Source organism: Aptenodytes patagonicus, chromosome 12 (assembly GCF_965638725.1).
Source record: "Aptenodytes patagonicus chromosome 12, bAptPat1.pri.cur, whole genome shotgun sequence".
NCBI lineage: Eukaryota > Metazoa > Chordata > Aves > Sphenisciformes > Spheniscidae > Aptenodytes > Aptenodytes patagonicus.
The window spans coordinates 18,890,955-18,911,769 of NC_134960.1; the positions used below are offsets into that span (position 1 = coordinate 18,890,955).

General features: G+C 36.0%; 1 protein-coding gene across 1 annotated transcript in view; it reads left to right on the top strand.

Moving 5' to 3' along the window:
- Window positions 1–20,815, top strand: part of DOCK2 (dedicator of cytokinesis 2) — a 213,534-nt gene that overhangs the window by 142,216 nt on the left and 50,503 nt on the right. The window contains exons 30-32 of the mRNA XM_076349698.1: window positions 6,077–6,155; window positions 20,021–20,121; window positions 20,219–20,277. Coding sequence (XP_076205813.1) covers window positions 6,077–6,155; window positions 20,021–20,121; window positions 20,219–20,277 — 239 coding nt within the window. The remainder of the gene's footprint in view (window positions 1–6,076; window positions 6,156–20,020; window positions 20,122–20,218; window positions 20,278–20,815) is intronic.

The window sequence follows — 20,815 nt, forward strand, 5'->3', positions numbered from 1 at the left end:
GAAAGATAACAGAAACCTACAAGAGAATCAGTTGACTTCAGCTGCATTTCCTTTGTGCCTGCTTCATGTTAAAATACCTATCAGGTGTCTTCTGCAAAGCATTTTATGAGGATGCTGCTATGAAGTCAACATAAATTATGTGGGAGTATTATTTTGGCTCTGCTATTCCCTACTTCAGATTTCATATAATTGGCATACTGGCAAGACCATGTCTAACAGAACTCAGAAAAGATCTTCAAAATAATAGTCAGTGCATCTCCTAGGCTTTGAAAGAACTCCCCTCATATTCCTCATCTGCTCAAGTAAAGGATTCACTGGTGAAAGTGCTGATTGATCAGCCTTTGGGGATTACAAAAATATGCCTGCCAAACTGAAGTTAGTGTAGCTTCTCCTGACTTTCGTGAACCAAATTCTCTGAAGGAAAAGCACTTAGGGTTTGTGGGAAGAAGTTCCAAGTTTTAAAAACTGTCCATGTCTTCATTGGTTTTCAGACGTGATTTTAAAAAAATGTATTATATTCCAGCATTTTAATGGTTTCTTTCAGTAAGAGCTTTCACACCAACACAGGAAATAATATTCTTTTTAAGCTTTTCTCTATTTTTCTGTGTCTGATTGTCCAGTAGAAGTTTGTGCTTGATTAATTTTTTCCACCTGTCACTACATCAGTATAATCACAGCTTTAGAAGACATAGCAAACATGAGTTTGATTTCATGCTCATGAATACCTAAGTCAATTAATTCAGCCTTCACCTCAGTAGCTGGACTACTCATCTCAAAGTTGAAGCAGTGAACTCCCAAACTTTAGTCTTGTGAACTTGAAAAGACATTGAAGAGCATCTCGCTGCTGTTGGACCACTGCTTTAAAAGAATTAATGTATAAGAGTCTGAGGAAAGGTCAGTTCATGATTTTGGGAAGGTTTATAATTCTGTACCTGATTTAGGCGCCTTTCCCAAAACAATTTTGTGGACCCAGAAGTGTTCTATGTCTGAAACTAGGTGCAGAAAAAGGCTGGCTTTTGCAAAGCCACCTAAGAACAGGCAATGCCAATTTAAGTATTTTGGGGTTTGTTTTTGTTTTGTTTTTTACTGTAATCATCTTTTTGTTTTATGCTGCAAGGAGCTGATGCACTAATTCTAACTTGTCTGCTAAAAATAACTTGGAGTTCCAGATCTATATTTTAGGTTTATCACCTATTTGCACTTGAAAAGCAGGGACAATGTGCAGACCTATTTTACTGTTAAATAGAGAGTCATCATCTTCTAAGGAATAGCCTTGAAATCCTACTTTGATTAACAAGTTGTTTACAAATACAAAATTGTTTCTTTTCTCCATCTCAGCCCTTCTGTTTTGTTTTGTTTGAGGGAGAATCAGTTTGAAATCAAATTTTTGTCTTAGGATGACTTACAAATTTTCAGCTTTGTCTGTCTTAAATTATTTATATATGTTACTTACACTACTGTTCTATCCCTATTTAGAACATATATCTAAGTATTTGGAACTAAGTACAGTTGCACAGGTTTCTATTCATTGGGCTTTCTTTCAAGCCAAAATTTGAAAGAAATTTCTCTGACAATGCAATAAAGCAAAGCAGAAGCAGCAGGAAGTTCAGAAAGCTAAAGGAGATAGCAGCAGTTGAACCACGGCGATTCTGTTGCTGTCCTAAGCCAAAACCTTGCCTTTTTATACCCAGATTAAGCCCAGAGACTTTGGCCTTTGAAGATCATCCATAAATCTTCAGGCCCAAGAGGTTGGTATGAACTGTAAATTAGAAGTATCAATCCCCATAAACTCAGGAAATATCATGGAAATTACTGTGGGTAAAGGAATTTCAACAATTTTAGATCACAATTATTTAAACTGATGAGAAATTAATTCCATATTAAGTAACTGTAGAAAAGTTATCATAATTAAACACCTGAAAGAACATACTTGTAACCCTGTGTGATGATTAAAGTTAAGGGAAGATGTGACAGGAGAAGAATGTTAAACAGAAAAAACACCTAATTTCATTATCTGTATGAGAAATCAAGATCCTGTCCTTTAGTCAGTCTAGATCAGTCTAAACTTGTAAAGCAAAACTGAGCAGCAATCCCCAAGTTCAGAGAAAAGGTAAGCTCCAATGATCTGTTATAGAAGCACGGGAAATTAAGTTATATTACTCTGTGACAAGATAATGCCTTTCAGTAATTTTTCTCAACAACTTCCTCTGAAGTCAGACAGTACATACTGTGTTTTTCTGAGCTCTTCTGGGGCACGCTTTTTTACCGTCTCTTTTCTAGCTGTATCTCTCCATTATGTCAGTTATAATTGATAACTGAGGCTATGAATAATCATGTAAGGAATGATGCCTTCTCCAATCAAATGATTTTAACTCTTTCCTCTTGGCGACATGTTTAGTTCTTTAAATAGGAATATGCTCTCAGTAATAAAATTATATTTTCTCTTGTTTTCATCAAAATCTGAAAGTGTTTTATAAATATCTGTTTAGCTTCATACTTGTGGCTAAATAATTAATACCCCTTTTTGGTGAAAGGGGAGACTGAGGCATATAGAAACGAAATCATTGAGGTAGGACAGCATGGCATTGGCAGGAGCCAGGAATAGAATTCAAACCTACTGCCTAAGTGACTTCCAATGACAGAAATAGATACACCCTTTAGGCAAAATACAAATGCATGAAAATATTTGGAACTTGACAGCCTGGAAGTATCGCATGCTTCCTGCAAATGTGTCATTTCAGTATGTCAGATAAAAATATCTGTGAGAATGAAAGGGATATTCACAGAAGATAGCTTACATATAATTAAAATGTATAGAATCCTGTAAATATTTTTAATATTATCAGTAATTTTTGCTGGACGTTAAGTACCTCAGTGTTTCTCAGGTGTCCTTGGGGCTTTTTATGCATGGCTAAAATTAAACCACAAGCTCTTCACAAAAATTTTAAAATATGACACACAAGAAATATGTCCATATTATGAAATAGATTTTCACTAATAAATTTCATGTGTGTTTAAGTTATGATTATTTCTACTGTATCTTGCATGATATTTCTGTGCTAAAAGACAAAGCACCCAAAAGTGTGGGGTTTTTAAAATGTAAGAGTTATCAGCACCATACCAGATTCTGCCCAAACTGGATATTTAGGTGACATGTTTCACTGTAGGTGCTGGAGTAGTGTGGAATAACACAGAGGTTGGGAAATAAAAGAAGTCTCAAAAATGGAGGACACCCCCTCCTACCCCAACAAAAGACTTTCTGAGTGAAGGGAAATGCTACTCTCTGAGCAGCTGGAGCTGAAGGACTTGATTACGTGACTTGGCAAGAAGTATACTTTGTAAATCAAAGGAGAATCTAGAGCAATATAGTTCTACAGAAAAGACATGACGCTAAAAAGGCCTTGACCCAGAACTCCTACTCAGAAGAGTAATGGGGATGCTGACAGACAGAATAACATGTGGGCGTCCGTGATTCTGCCTAGCTGTGTATTTTTTTTTTGTGCTGTCTAAAGTAGACCATTCTTTTTAGAATCCCCATCTTTTTTCAAAATCTTAAACTGTTTGTGTCAAGCATCAGGCAGTTTTGTAGAGATAAATGTACCCATGCGAGTGAAGCGTTAGGGAAGAATGTGTTTATTTTCTTGTGGGTAGTGTGGGGCAGCTTGCAGAGGAAAGTGCATTTTCCAGAATAAGTTAATCACATAAAAGGCTGAAAAGAAAGTACAATAGCCTGTTCAGACCAACACAAGCTAAAACTGCAGTAGATACACAGGGCAATTCTGTGATTATACAGAGGTTGTTTAGGAGAGTGGTGATAGCCTGCAAGAACAGTATTGAGCAAAATTGGGTTTCTTGAACTTGAGATGATTTGATGACACTCAGCATTTCACAGATCAGACCCTTAATTCAGCTGGCAAGATTAGCTTGAGCCAGTGTCAGAAGATTAGATCGGGCTATGCCCTAGACCATTGGAAAGAAGCTCGTCTGAATGTGTGGGATGATGCAGTAGAGCAACACAGCACCCTCAGAAGTCCGTTACCTTCCAATGCCACAGTTACTGTAGTAGTTAAAACTGTAGTGTCCCTCTGATCACATTAAAAAAAAAAAAGGGCTTGGCAAGATGTAACACCATGTATACATTACTTTATTTCCTTGTTCACATCAACATTACAGAGGGATGTTATGTGGATGGAAAGAAAATATTCTTTAGGTTTTCGCAAAGAATTTTTTCCTCGTGGAAAACCATAATCACAACAAAGGGTTTCTATCTAGCCAGTCGAGCTGTTGCCCTAATGAAGCAGTGTGCTTCCTTGGACTGTTGCTTAGTGGTGGCTGAACTTTTGCTTTACCCCCTCATTAAGAAACTGAATTTAGCCCTTGCAAATTTTTTGGGTTTTTTGGTGGTGAGACTAAAATTCATTTCACTGACTATTCTGTTTCTGGTAGTGGCTCATAAACGGCTGCCTAGGGAATGGTATAACAGAGCTGGAAGAAGTAACGCTATTTGCTGTGTTCTCCAAGCCTCCAGTGACCAATGACATTTAGTAGTCCTCCCTTTGTTTTTGTCTTTGTGTCTAATCACTTTTGAACCAGTATAAATTTCAGGCATTCACAGCTTCCTGTAGAAATGAGTTGCATAGCTGAGCAAGACTAGCATAAAAACTCTCTCTTTTTGCTTATTTTGAATGCACACTCTTACTTTTTTCAGTGCTCTCCAATGCTTGTATGAGAAACAGTGAACAGTGTCTGATCTCCATGGTACTTTCGATTTTATAGATTCTACCATATCTCCTCAGTCACGTAGTGTCCCCTGATTAAAGAAACCAGGTCTCAGACACAATCCATTAAATGTGTTTGATCATTTCTTTGTCACGTTTATTTGCTTGTTTTCTTCTCTCCTCTTTACTTTTGGTATTTGTTTATCTTTTTGAGATGGTAGACCAGAACACCACACAGAATCCAATGCAAGGATGCAACATTCCTTTGACAGTAACATGGATATCCTGTGGTCTCTTAATCTTTTGCTAATAATTCCAATTATTGAATTATTGCTTTCTCTGGTGCTACTAAACACTAAGACAGTAGGGGTTTTGTGGACCTGTCTGTTATAACTATTAGATCTTTTTCCTGATTGGTAATAGCTAGTTGACAGTCAGCCATCGTATTTGAACAGTTAGGATTGTTTTTTCCTTGTGTTCACCTCTTTCAGGTTGCAGTATGTTTGCCTTCACAGTGGTTCCCGTAGAAATATTTCAACTTAAAACTTTAAAAAATTTTACCTATGAAGCAGAGGAAAATGGATCGCTTGTTTTCAAAACTGTAAATTAAATGAAGTGGAATTATTTAAATAAACTTCATAAATATTTAGAGATACAATTGATTTTTGTTTTACAAATGTACTGTGCTGGAAAGTTAGACAAAGAAATTAGCTTTAGAAACGTGACTTAATCTTGCTGCATTAATAATGAGCATAAATAGGTGCTGCTTTTCAAGCTAGAGGGATAATGTTCACACTCCTTCTCTTGAAAGAAATAACTGTATATTAACTCAGCTTTGAATGTGGGCAGAGGTGTCATCCTCCCCTCACCACCTGTGAGAAAACCGAAAAGCTGCATATAATATCTTTTAATTGGGAAAATGCAGTGGCAGCTCCTAACCAATAATGTAAGTACAAGGAACTCTTTTAGCTGTCAAACCCATGAGGAGGAGGCAATAACACTCTTGTAAATCATTTGGGTTTGTCACATAGAAGGTAAAATTGTGTTTGAAAGAATTGCTCTCTGTTTTCTCAAGAGCACAATGCAGTGTGCAGCAGAGGAAAATAAATTATATTGTCTGAATTTTTCAATGGAGACGAAGAAACTTTTTGACAATTGTGCTTAATTTTTTTAAATGCATAACAGACTAAATAACATGCCATTGTACAGAATGTCATCTGCTGTGTTCATGTATGTGTGAACTTTGCTGCTTCTAGTGTGTTCAGTGTTTAAATGTGTTTCCATCAATATCACACATGGTTGGAATAGATTCCCAGAGATTACATTCATTTATCTCTATCGTTGCTTTTTTTTTTTAGGGTGTTCTTGAGAGCCATCAACAAATTTGCAGAGACAATGAACCAAAAATTTCTGGAGAATATGAATTTTGAAGTTCAAGTAAGTATTTAGGCTTCTTAGCTTAGTCGAGGTAGTATGTGCAGATATGATCATTCTGGTCTGTCAGAGCCCCTTCTGGTACTTTGTATCAGCATCAAAATGGCTGTTGATTTGAGTTTGGCAGGATTAGGCCCTCTTTGATATGACATGAAAATCATACTGTGATTATTTATGATAAGGCACCCAAACAGAGTATTTTGTACTGTGATTCTCTCAGAACTGGCAAGCAGAAAACTCTTTTTTTTTTTTTTTTTTTTTTTTTTCCCTTGGCCAGGCAAGTGTATTCAGAAAGGCAATCTTTGATGTAATGCACAGTCTTTACAATGTCAATCCTATATATGTAGGGCAGAAAGAGCTTAACTTTATTTGATTCCTAGAGTATTTAGCACTTAGAATTTATTTTTATTTTTATCTTGTAGTTTTCCCCGATGAGTCTATCTTTATTTATTTATTTTCCTTTATTTTTTTAGTAGTTCTTTCTGAAATAATTTAAAATTAGGGGTTTGGGGTTTTTTTAGTTTGCTCAATATCATTCTTTGTAACTTAACTAATTGGTCATGCATTTTACCATATGTTTGGCTTGCTTCAGATAAAAATGAACGTCTGTAGTTTTCACATTCATTAAATTGTTATTAAAATGTAAATACAGTTTTAGAATCAGGATTTGTCACTAAATGCTGCTTGATTATGGTATGTGCTATAGATAGAAAACATACTAACAAAGTATAGTATGAAAAATTATTCTATTTAACTCTTGATATTGAGTTAAGAGTAAATGTTTTAAGTTCAAAAATGCTTCCTGATTACAAAAATCTAATTTGTTCATTAGATAATAACTTATTGACCCTAACCGTGAAGTTCACAGAAAGTTCAGGGCTCTGCCTTCTTGATTTCTTGGGGTTTATATTTTATGGTTAATCTTGCAACTTGCAATCTTGTTTAAGTAATTCTACTCTACTGCATGTGAATGTTTAGGCTTACTATGCTAAAAACTGTTTGGGTATTGGTGTCTCGGTCCTTAACATAAAATACCTTGGTCACAAATAGCTACAGAGCCGTCATGTAAGTGGTTACACAGGAAGAGTTTAAAAGACAATAGTAAAAAGAAAAAAAGGTAAAACACTGAGGTCATGCTCAGTTACAATGGCCTCCAAGTATGAAATGTAGAGCTTTTTTCCTCATTTCTCTCATTAAAAATTTTGCACCTTCAAAAGGTGTGACTTTACAAATGTATCTATGTATAACGGTAAGTAAGATTTTTGAATCATAGGGAAAGATGTTTCTTCTGAGAAACTTAAAATTTCTTTTTAGTAAATATCCCTGCTGGAAACTCTCAAATCCTTGACATATTTATGATATAATGTCTCTTAGGCTATTTCAATTTATTAACAACCAATTTGTAACCTATCATTTCTATAACACTTGATCATTTTTACTTCACAATGTGTCAGTAATTTTTAAAAGCAAATAAAATAGGTCTGGTGGACATCAGTATGTGTAGGCTATCAAAACCACACAGACTACTATAAAGACTGTGTATCTGTCCAAATTTTATTAAGGTGTACACTGCCTCTTTCAAATGTTAAAGCAGCAGTCTAAACCTGGAACTTTTATTTCAGATACGTTTCCCGTGGCAATTCCGTGCATTCCAGAATGTTATCAAACGACCAGGGACGTTGTAGTTCAACACTGAACCTTGTAGTTCAAAGGAATGTATTAATGCTTGCTCTTTTATTCATGACTTGCCAAATATCTGGAGGCTTTGAGTAAGCTAAACAAGGTTTCAATAAATAAGTAGTGCCACCTAAAGAATTGTAGTACCCTTATAGTTTCCCCAAGAGACTTAAAAGTACAAGTCAGGGAGATACTTTACATTTCTTCCATGAATAAAAGCTGTGAAAACGTTCTAACAGTATCCTAAATATACCTATTAAAAAAGCCACTTCTGGACTAAAGAAGGTCTGAAAATTGTGAAGCATATTGTTTAATTTTCTTAATTAAAAATTAGAATTTGGTTTCCCACTATTATCTATACATATTCAGATTATTGATAGCTGAAGATTTTAATATTTTAAAGGTTCTTTTACTGGTTTTCATATTTACATTTTTTTTAAAAAAATCTATAAATCAGTGTCTTGCAACTGTTTTTCAGACTGTGGAAACTTGAATATAGAGAAGCACTTAAAACTAAAAATGTTATTAATTGAAATGAGAAACTTGAGAGGTCCTTTAGTGGACCTTCTTCATTTTCTGAGAATCAACTTGATCCAAATAATTTCTAACGAGAATTTTGCCTAACTATTCTAGAGCCTTTTACGGTAAGAGTAGCCTGTGTCTTTCCTAAAGATACTATATTATCCTTAAAGTTACAAAATTTTCTTATAGAATCATAGAATCATAGAATCATTGAGGTTGGAAAAGACTTCTAAGATCATCGAGTCCAACCGTCAACCCAACACCACCATGCCCACTAAACCATGTCCCTAAGTGCCTCATCTACACGTCTTTTAAATACCTCCAGGGATGGGGACTCCACCACTTCCCTGGGCAGCCTGTTCCAATGTTTCACCACTCTTTCAGTAAAGACATTTTTCCTCACGTCCAATCTAAACCTCCCCTGGCGCAACTTGAGGCCATTTCCTCTCGTCCTATCGCTTGTTACTTGGGAGAAGAGACCGACCCCCACCTCGCTACAACCTCCTTTCAGGGAGTTGTAGAGAGCGATGAGGTCTCCCCTCAGCCTCCTTTTCTCCAGGCTAAACAACCCCAGTTCCCTCAGCCGCTCCTCAGAAGACTTGTTCTCCAGACCCCTCACCGGCCTCGTTGCCCTTCTCTGGAAATGCTCCAGCACCTCGATGTCCTTCTTGTAGTGAGGGGCCCAAAACTGAACACAGTATTCGAGGTGCGGCCTCACCAGGGCCAAGTACAGGGGCACGATCACTTCCCTGCTCCTGCTGGCCACGCTATTTCTGATACAGGCCAGGATGCCCTTGGCCTTCTTGGCCGCCTGGGCACACTGCTGGCTCATGTTCAGCCAGCTGTCGACCAGCACCCCCAGGTCCTTCTCTGCTGGGCAGCTTTCCAGCCACTCTTCCCCAAGCCTGTAGCGCTGCATGGGGTCCTTGTGGCCGAAGTGCAGGACCCGGCACTTGGCCTTGTTGAACCTCATACAGTTGGCCTCGGCCCATCAATCCAGCCTGTCCAGGTCCCTCTGCAGAGCCTTCCTACCCTCGAGCAGATCAACACTCCCGCCCAACTTGGTGTCGTCTGTAAACTTACTGAGGGTGCACTCGATCCTCTAAAGCACTGAGGCATAATGGCCAGGAACAAATAGTAAGGGGTGGAAGGAGGAATAACTTCAACTAATTTTTCTAATAAAAACTTTGTCTTTTGAAGTCATAGCTTAAATCTTCCTGCTCTGCAGTGTGAATCCATGTCTCTTTGTCCTGTCCTTTCTGGCTGTGGAAAGTTTGGTCTTGGACGTGTAATTTTTTCAAGTGGATTGCACTTACTTGAATTGTTCTCTAATAGCATGGATACCAAAGTCATTTGCTGTAGTCCAAGAAAATTTTTCTGCATCACTAGAAAATGAGCTAATGACAAAAAAGAAAGAGACATTTTTTTTTTTTAATATCAATATATCTTGGCTGTAAGCAAACATGAGCAGTGGTTAACTCAAAATAAATGAGAAACTTCTATACTTTATAAAATAGTTCACTTTACAGTTTCAGCCCCTGGGGCTGTTACTCTTTTTAGATTTAATGTTTGGTTTTCCTCAGTTGTTTTGGAGTATTTTTAGTTAATAAACAAGCAATCCTTCTTTGTGCAGCTGTTGCAGTGCTTGTATGTTTTTATTTTAGCAATTAAGGTACCAACAGGTTAATATCATAAAGTAGCTTTTTTTTTTTTTAGCAGCTGCTTTGCAAAAGAAAACTCTGAATCAAGCTTAATTCCATTATTATTTATCCATTGCTTCATTGTTAGGCTTTTTGGATACAGAATAGTGATGAGAAACTAAAGCAAAACTTTGAGATGCAGTTTCCTTCAAAGGCGAGCAAATTTTGGGATTTCTTTGAGGTGTCTGTATTTAAAAGAAATTTAGGAGTTTGAGAGAAACATTTGCTTTAATGAAAATAAGCAATACATTCACGTTCCACAAGGAATGTAGTCCTTGCCAAAAACCATACAATAAGTCTGCAGATAGAAACAAATGCTGGTGTGTTCTTTAGTATTCACTTCAAACTATTTGATAATAAGTGTTACAGTGCAACAAAAGTATCAGTGGGGGAAAATTGGCAATTGATGGAAGCATAATGTCGTTGAGACGCATTCAAAACTTCTAACCAGTTTGGAATCTTTCTGTGTAGCTATATTGCTATTTTTATTTGTATGCATATAGAAAAATTATGGATTGGGACAAAAAACTTGCTTTTGTTATTTTGATCTGGGAGAAAATTTGGAAGTAGCATGACTTTCACTTTGTTAAGAGCTACGGCCCGATAACCACATGGCCTGTTCATTTCCATAGTCAGCCCTATGGAGCAAGGGCAGCCCCGCATGCGTTCCTAACCTCAGGTGCATGTTGGTCAGGGCCCTGAGTCTGCCACAGGAGGAGCTGAGCGTGCTGGAAAAGGAGCCACAGTACACACCAGTGGGTTCCCTTACGACTATAAACACTGGGCCAGATATTGATTACAGTAAAGCTAGGATATGCTTCCTAAAACCAGAATTGAGGCAATCGCATACCATGGAGTGCAACTTAAGCTCAAGTCTTTACATTGGGCTCTTTTTTCAAATTCTAGGAAAAAAAAGTGATCTTGAAGTGTGCTTCTGCTATTGCCGAATCTGACAGAGATTTTAGTGAGCTCATTTGACGTGTTTTACGAATAATGTCCAGCTGTTTCTCCTGATATGAATAGGAGTTGTGCCTCTAAATTTAATCTAACTTTTGAAAGATGGTGTATGCCTGTGTTACGTAAGTGACTACTACAGATCTAAAAACTTAAGTAAATTATTGCATGAGTTTCTGTGAAACAAATGGATTTTGATTAAAAAAAAAAAAAAGCCCCAAACAAGACCTGTTTATTCAGGGTCAGTTATTTAGTATGCACCAGCCTTCAGGCAATGTAGTCTCCTGTTAGGGGTATGGGTACTGTTGATTTTCTGATTTCAAAGAAAAAGGGATGAGTAAAGTTCAGCTCGTTACTGAGCATATGCAGCAAGAACAATGTCTCAAGAATTTGGAAGCTAAAACAGAGGCAACTATTTTAATATTCCTGATTAAGGGTAATTTAAACTATAGAAATAGAATATATTGGGATGGGGAAAATAGAGATGCCTATTGGTGAAGATTTAAAAAAAAATAGTTATATCTTTAAGTTCTTTGTAAACGAGTGAATGATTTATACTGTTTTGTAGGATGGTGTTTTCAGATCTGATTATTGGCAAATAGTTGAAGTCTTAATTTAAAAAATAAATTAAAAAAAGCAATTTAAAGTACAGTGAAGTAGATCTGAGGATTTTTCACTTGGCTGAGTGATTACGTGGCAATATATAGCAGACAACCTAACCAAACAAGTAGACTGTGAAGTAATTGAGCAACTAAAAAAGGGTGGTTTAAATCTAGACAAAAGCAATGAAGAAATTTTTGCTACTCTGTTGAAGCTTGTTAAATGGAGGAAAAAAGGTTCCTGGCCTTTTTCTTGTTTCCAAAGCAAAATTGCTTTTTTCACTCATTATGTTATTCAGGCAGAAAGGAAAGAAGTGGTATCATTTAGGACCTGTGAAAGGATGTGGTATATCTGATGAACAGTGGTTACAGTCTTTAAGTTTAAAACTATGCATAAACTTCAAGGCACAGGTTCAACGATGAAGCTGTTGTACACCTCAGAGACAAATACCAAAATTCTGCACAGCACAGTAGTCACGTGCTGTTAAATTTTCTGCCTTAGTATGTAATAAGTTTGGTTCACTGAGTCCATTTATGTAGAGAGCCCTTCTTTAAATTCCAGTGCTTTGACACTGAGATTGTCATTGCAGTGGTAGGGCAGGAAGTGCCAGAGCTGCTGTTTGGGTTGAGAATCATTATTCTTTACAGGTAATTAAATAGTCACCTGATGTCTGAGATTATATGCCTGCTGGGTGAGGAGGTGGTTTTCTCTGGGGGTTTTTTGGGTTTTACATGCAGAGTTTACATGCTGGGTGTATTCCGATGTATGTTAGCAACTCTCGGAAAACAAGCCACAATTAGAGGCTGCATACAGCAGGTATTCTCCAATGTCATAATACAGCAAAAGCTAGAACAATAAAGAAAGGACTAGCTAAAAGGCATTTGTCACAGAACATTTACTGTTGTGCTGAAAAGACAAAATTGTTAGCTCCAGAGCAAATAATTTTACAGGAGAGAAGGGAGTGGAGTTTCATTAAGTGATGAAAAATAAACCATAAAGCGAGAATGAATGAGGGCTCGCAATGTTCATGGTACCTTAAGCTTGTGAATGGATACAGTACGAACAGGGAAAGAATCTTGCATGATACATTAATGTGCATTCTTCAGTACTGAAATTAAACTGGAACATGAAGATTTAATACACAGAAATGTGGTGTTTCGGTGGGAATTATTGGAATAGGTAAAAAACTTTCAATATTTAGCAGTTTATATTCTATTCCTGTCTCTGTGTTTGAAATTGGTTATTGACTTGCATTTCTGTTAGATATAAACACAGTTGTGCATTGAAACAGATTATCTAGAAAGGCTAGGAAATATTTCTCACTTAAAGATTCTAAAGAATGGATTCAACAGGCATCTGTCTGAAGCAGTTTAGCAGATCTTGCCTTGGGATATGGAGCTGGATTAGCTGACCTCTCAGGTTTCCTTCCAGAAATATGTTCTATGTTTACAACTAGAAGAAGTTCACTGAAGTGTAAATCATGTCATTGAAGGTTTGCAACTATGGAAAGTATAATAGTTTAAGAACGTTTATTCAGGATGAGCATATTAAGATAGTGTAAGGAGATATATTGATGGTATACGAGAAAAATACAGAAAAGTTAGGAAAGCGGGTCTGAGGTTAGACTTCTCTGAAGGCCGTGAAGGTATATGTCTTAGTGGTGTTTAGTTTTTTCTTTGACTTCTTTTTTGCATTTTGTGTCAATAAAAAGTCTTATCTGTGTGGTTGTAAATTGCTTATATTTTCTCTTTTCCCTCTTATTTTTTTAGTGTTTGCTCTCAATATTATACTTATTTTTAACAATATCCATAAGGATTATCTGAATTGATTGCAGAACTTTCTCATCAGCCAGCCAGTATCCACATTACTTGCACATATTGGTGCTCACTAGTCAGCATCATGTTATGTAGTTATAAGAGGTTGTGTCTCTGGTTGTGGGTTGGCTTTGGTGGTTGTTTTTTTTTGCAGCGGGGCGGGGGTGGTGTAGGGTAGGGCTGGCTCTTTTTCATTACCAGCTTCCACTAGTAAAGACAATTTTGCTTTGGAAATACAGCCATTGCAGGTGATTTCAGATGTGTTCAACGTACAATTTTAAAGGAGATTGCAATGTTGGCATTTTCGCTGTTTTGTATCAAGAAACAATTACATAAGGATTTGCCAATTTCAAATGTGGAGATCGGACAACCTGTCCAGAGCGCTGCTTCGCAGCTGGGCTTTTGCAGGATAGCAGAACAGATGCACCATAATAATGTGTAAATTCTGGATTTAGGATGTATGCGCTGAGATGGGTTCTTCAGAAGAGACTTAAACAAACAAACAGAAATATTAAAAATTGTAGAATATATTTTGGAAAAAGCGTTCCCTGAAAGTCAACCTGGTTTTTTGAGTTTAATTATAACAAAACTTTGTGTCGTCTGTACTTATGCAATATATACACTCATGGTATCCTCAATAAATGTCTGAGAAGTATATTTCATTTGTGGTAAATAGGACAATTCTGGGACTTTTCAGTACACTTCTCTTTTACCTTTTGTGGTAACTGTACCATCTTAATCAAAAAATGCTAATTTCATTTGACTGAAAATTTCTGTGTTTCAAGACAAAATATTATAGGCATACCTCAAGGGTAGCCCCCAGGGTGTTAAATAAGGGTGAATAATCAGGGGATACTGTGGCTTTCCATAAGCAGTCTAAATATCTTTACCCCAAAGAAAGTGTCTTTGTATACCCGTTTCTATTTTATACTGAAGACCATCCAGCTAGTTGATTTGCCATTTATTTGATTCACAAGGATTTTTAAGGAAGCAAATATTTGACAGTAGTTCAATTTTGAAGCAGAATATTATCTGTCCATATGGATATAGAGATGTAGGCATGAAATAAAACAGTAAGTTCAAATGTGAATTAACATTTTCTTTGTGGTTATATAGAAATGCAATAGTTAAATGACCTTTCTATTTACCAGACATGCCTTAACTGTCAGCAGTTTCCTTATTTTTATGAATGCAGAACTAGGAAAGAAGGTTTTATTTCTTTTTTTTTGTGCCAGCAGAAATCCCTTTTTCAACTTGCAAGTCATGTGTGTTTTCCTCTCAATTTTATTTAGTTTGAATGAAACATAAGCCAGTCTTCCATCAACAGAAAAATGAAGATAACAATGTTTAATGGTTTACTTCAAAATTTCAGTTAAATTTTCCAGTGTGCACGTTTTACCTTTATAGAACCTATTTAGAACTCGTATGACTTTTTTTGTTTCTGTTAGTAGCTGATGTCATTAGACAGGTGTTACCTTTGTCTAGGAGAACAGAGCATTTTCACTCTGTTGTTACTGTAAACTCATGGCTCCACCAGCTTTGGTTTTAGAAGTCTTGCTCTATGTAGTAAGTGTTTCCATTCAGCAACTGAACACATCAGCACTGTAATGCAGTCAGCATCCATTGCCAGCCTTAATGCCACTTAATTCACTGAAACAACTTTTTTTTGTGCAACGTTCCTTTTATAATGTTTCTGATTGGAGATGGCAGCTTCTGACATATTAGGGACAGGGAAGAGTGAACATAGTAGAAACCATTTTATTGTGGTGAGGCATATAGCTATCATAGAGTTTCTACTTTGGAAAACGCAGTGCTATTGATTCCTGTTCTTTCCTACCCTTCCCCTCTGTTAGCAGTATTTTTACGGGGCATTAGAAAGGATTATATTTCTAAATCTGTACTGTTACAGCAATTATAATTTCATAATAATCATCTATATTCCTGCCACAGAATTTTATTATAAAAGGCATAGTCCACATCCCATTATAATATCAGCCTGATTTAAAAGAAAATGCTTATTTTTCATGTTTTTCCTATCTTTCTTGCATGCACTAGGCACCATTAATAACTCAGCAGTAATGAAATGTATTTTAGCATCACAAACAGAATTGCACAACTTTTTTTATTTTTAAACCTTTGGTTAGAAACCCCAAAATCAAAAGTTTCACTGTATTACGAATATACAGGGAAAAATATGCACGATATTGTGCAAAAATACATGTATGATACTGGTAGACATTGTAGAAAACCCTAGGAGATGGCTGATGTAGAAGTTGATAGATAATGCAACCGTTAGAAAATTTAGCCAGCTGTATTAACTATACTAGCAATATTAGAAATGTTGTATTTTTATATATCGTATTGTGCATTTGAAAATTATCAAACTTCAGAGTTTAAACTTCATCTTTGAGCCTTCTACCAACACATAGCTGGGTCTCCCTAGAGTGACCTATGGTAGGTAATGGATTTTTTTATGTCCATCTGCAAACTTCTTTGGACTTTGGACTTATTGCTCAAGATGGAAAGAAATACACAGGATATAAATTCTGGAAAATTTTGCATACGTGAAACTAATTTTTACTGGTTTTGGGAGTGCCTTATTTCAGAGGTTTGGGATGTTTTCCAATATAGGAATGGTAGATGTCTGGAGTAGAAACTATTTGCAAGTATTTTTCTTAAGTTGCATCATTAAGCAAGAAGCATATGACAGAAACAAGGAGAGAATGGGATTATGACATGAAAATCTTTAAAGACTAAAAATTAATAAACCAAACTTCTGTTAGTTTATATGATGTGCTGTGTTTCTTCAAAGCTTCTGTAAACTTATTTTCATTAACCTGAAAATTTTCTACCTTTGTTCTGTCCTTTTGAAGTACATAAGCGATGCAAAGAAATTTTGGCAGAGGACCCAAAGGATTTTCATAATTCTTTACTTTGAGATGCTTAATACTCTCTCTTCTACCTCAAAGAAAACACTACACCTGTCATGAACCAGTCTGCATACCATAGGAATAAGCCCTAAATATTGTGCTTGTAACTTCCAGAATTTATGAATGAGTTCTAACTCTGAAAATTATATGTAAGACTCCACTTAAACAGAATGCAATGCTTACTTGACTTAATTTTTAATGTTTATCAGTTGGCGAGTTATTCTGAATTTTAGCCTTCAGATTCCGCTTATGCCTCTGTTTAGCAATTTGTATTTTTCTGGTGTGATATTCTAAAAGACAATGCAGAATAATTTTCATGAATGTTGGTTCGGAATGTTAAGACTGCATGATGCAGCCGTGTGTGCTATCGTTGTGACTGAATTTCAGTATCTGTGGTTGATCCAATTAAGCAATTAATTTTAAACACAAGTTGCTATTCATTTGTTTAACATTGTTTGTACTCAAAAGTCTCACAAAAATAGTAAAAAATAGGTGTTTCTTTTAAATTGTTTAGTTTTAAATGATGAAGAAATGTATCCAGTATGTGAAAGAGAACACTACTGAGGTAAAATCATCACATATTAAGAATGTCATATATCCTGGAAATCAATGGATCATTTCTTATAAATGTTATTCAAAGGTTCAAAAAGGGTCTTTGTAGCTAACCTAGCTCAATAGCTGTCGTAACTACATGTTGTTTGCAATTATGCGTACATGCAGAAAGTTTTTAAGTGCCATTTTTCTACAAAATCAAAGTAATGAACCCAGTATCTGAAATGTATTTTGTCTGCTGGTCTCAAGAGGCTGAGCTTGCTTTCACCATAATATTTCAAGAAAAAAAAATTAAACAAACTGTCATCTTGTCTGTTTTATGAAATGCTAGAGTACATTTAGTATCTGCAATAATTTGTCAGAAATTCAAAAGTCTTCCAAAGACTTCATGTTTCTCCTACATTATCAAAAAGAATTGAGCAAAGATGTCTGTAGAGAAAACAATGGCTAAAAGGTAGGCATTAGTGCAAAAGAGGCATTGGTTTCAGAGGTGCGTATGAAGGAGGAGGCAGCAGCGTTCACTTTTGGTAGTTATCCTGAAGAGTCATCCAGCTCTCCTCTTCTTTGTGAGATGGCTAGAAATTTCTTACTGAATTACTTCCGCATTTTCCAATATGGCAGCTGTCACATTTTCTAGGAGCAAGGCACCTCGTATTTTCTGAAAAAAAATGGAATGAACTTCCTTTAAATTCCCTTAGCCCTTGTATAGAGGTGTATTGACAGATCTGAAGTGCCCTCAGCACGTGTGGTTAACACCATGCTCAGCCAATTCAGTCGCCATGTTTTGAAGTGTTACAACACACTAAGCCAGCCCGTGCTGTTACTGTCAGATGCTGCATCTCAGTAGGAGTTTGCAGTGAATAACTGATAGCTAATTACGGAGAAGGGTCACTTCTCAGCTCTACCTTTGTCTCCCAGTACTCTGTCCCTAGCTGACAACTCAGGACTGGAGTTCATGTCAACGAGCAGCGAAGTGTGACACAAATCGGCGCACGAGAGCTCTGGTCCTCTCCTGTCACTGTGCTACTTCACTTCAACCCTACCCCATGCTAGCTAACTGGATGTTCAAATGCAAAACATCTTGGAATGTTATTGTGGGCTTAAGAGAAAACAAAACAGGTCTCCTAAGCATATTTTTTTGCATTTTTAAAATCTGTTTCTACCAGCTTTTGCCATTTTTTACTTCTGAGAGACTACTTTGCCTCACAGGGTTTTAAAGTTAGTTTTGGTGCTTAAAAGCTAGCAAGTCCTTAACTTGAATATGCTATTGAAATGCAAAGGATCATATTTTTTCAGCCATCATAGGGTACTCTGAGGGCGAAAGGAAATGTATTTTGTAAATAAGGATATTGAGTCTTTAGAGTTTGGCTCTGACAAAGGTGGCATTGAACTTGGAGCTATTAAGTGAATAAATAGACCACTAACTGTAGTAATAAGGCTTCATTTTTCTCCCCATAATTTAGAAAAATCTGAGAAATTTTCCATTTTACTGGTGTAATTAACATATGCAATGCATATTTCCTACACATCAATAAATACAGCTTCTCAAGGGACTGAAAACTCTAAATTGGTCAAATTAATCTTTTAAAATCTTTGATAAGGGGGGAAAACAGTCCTTTCAGGGCATAAATAACATTTATCTTAGGGAAAAAGGCTCTGAATTAGTATGTACTATTAGTATACTGTCAAAAATTAGATATGAAAATAATTTAAATGTTTGTATTAAGGGAAAAAAAAAAAGCTGCTGCCTTACTACTGCTCATATTCAAATGTAGTTTTTAATAATGCTGTGATTGGTTTGGGTGAATTCAGAGCATCTTTGAATGGTGTAATATGTAACAGATTAATAGCTGTCTCCAGTGAAATGCTACTTGAGTCTGTGTATCTGCAGCGGGGATAACTATGCTCTCTGGACTGTAAATACTTAGATAGAAACAGCCCTCCTAAGGGCTTTTAAATAAGCAAGTCTGCTAAGGAGAGCTTTAGTTGGGCCTCGAAGGGAGGCATAAATGAAATGCAGGATCTTCTTCACATTATAGAGGACTTCTGAGAATTTTATTTATTGTAGGAAATGTCTGTATTTCTGTGTGTGTTTTTGGGTGTTGGTATCTATTTTTCCTGGTTATTTGTGCACAAGAGTGTTTTCCAGGTTATAAAGGACAGAGGTCACTTAAGTTTTTGATGAAACATTACATTTGTAGGCTATTTAGTGTGGGTTCCCAACCTAGGGTTGTATTTCACCATACAAAATTAAGAGCTCTGTGATAATGTTACATGTTTTGTTTCCACTCTTTAAATTACCACTGAATACATTTACCATCACCTTTCTACTGTCTCACGGATACCCACCATGCATATTATTAGATGCAGCTACATTTTTAAAAGAAGTGTCTAAAGCCGTTGCTGACTGCTTAGAAGCTTCTGAAAACAGTATTTACTTCCTTGAATTCGTGTTTCCTAGTGAAGTTGTTTTCCTTTTCCATCTCTAGCGTGTGAGAGAAGTACTTCATTTTGATTGTCTGGAGAACAAGTAAATTGCTTTCAGAAACGAAGGGTTGTGCACTGGAAATACAAGGGTTTTTCTTCTAGTTCAAGTACATGACTCAGTACTATTAGTGGTTATTTAGGGATGTATTTTGTCCTTGTTTCATGTAGAGAGCTCTTAACAAAATATATTGGAATTTCACACAAATCATTGTTGAATTAGAATCCAAAGAGAAGACAGAAATGCCTTTTGAAGTAGTTTTCAAATACAGTGTAATTACATTGGGTGCCTTTAGCTCCAAGTTGTTAAGATTCACTGGCATGTCATGTATCTCACTAGTCCTGCTGTGGTTCATGGTTTAATGTTGTTAGCTAATGAATCTCATATGAATCTTTTTTTAGCAATATTTATTCAGCTGCTGTGTTATGAAGAGCAAATGTGTAGTAGTGGTTATTAAAATTCATCTTTCTTGCTTTTCTGCTAATTGCATAATACTAATGATGTACGTCTTTGCATAATATAAAAATCTCATTGCTTGCATCATTTGGTTTCATAAATTATTCAGCATCATGCATAGTTTAATATTATTCCTACTTTTCTCAAAACTATTATAATTTCCTTATTCAATTTACAGCTGTGGAACAACTATTTTCATTTGGCTGTGGCTTTTATTACCCAAGATTCACTACAGCTAGAAAACTTTTCCCATGCAAAATACAACAAAATCCAGAACAAGTAAGCAAAAATATATACTTTAGCTTATGTCTTTAATTTTGTAGTGAAATGATGATAATGATAAAAATACCTTTCGTATTTCTTTTTTTTTTTCTAGATATGGAGATATGAGACGTTTAATTGGCTTTGCTATCCGTGACATGTGGTACAAACTTGGTGAGTAGGCAAATGAACTTAATTGCAACTGAATCCATAGCATATTGCTTGTTTCATTGAAAAATATCTGACATGAAACGCTTCTGTAAATATTTCTGCTATTTGAACTTAAAATATGTTTTCAGTCCTGTGATTAAGCTTGGAACTGACATGAGATACTGTTTGACTACTGCGTATTTTTTATTTCTAAGAGAACTCGCAACCTTCTCTCAGATTTCAAAGATGGCTGAAATCAGAAGATTTCAGAAACGTTTCTTTGCTGAAATTGAGAACTAGATAAATTTTCCCTGAGAAGGTTACTGCTCAGTCTGAATCTACAGTTCCAGAAATTAGTAGGCTCAGATTTGGAATCTGTTTGGATCAAAATTCCAAAATGTTTTTACATTTGTTGTACAGCCATGTTCTGCTACTGCTCCGTTGAGAGTTCGTAACGAAGGGAACAACAATGTATTGTTCTATGAAAACACATATTATAGAAGTTTTTTGAAATATACAATGAAGACAATTATGATGACACCTATGATTATACTTTGAAATG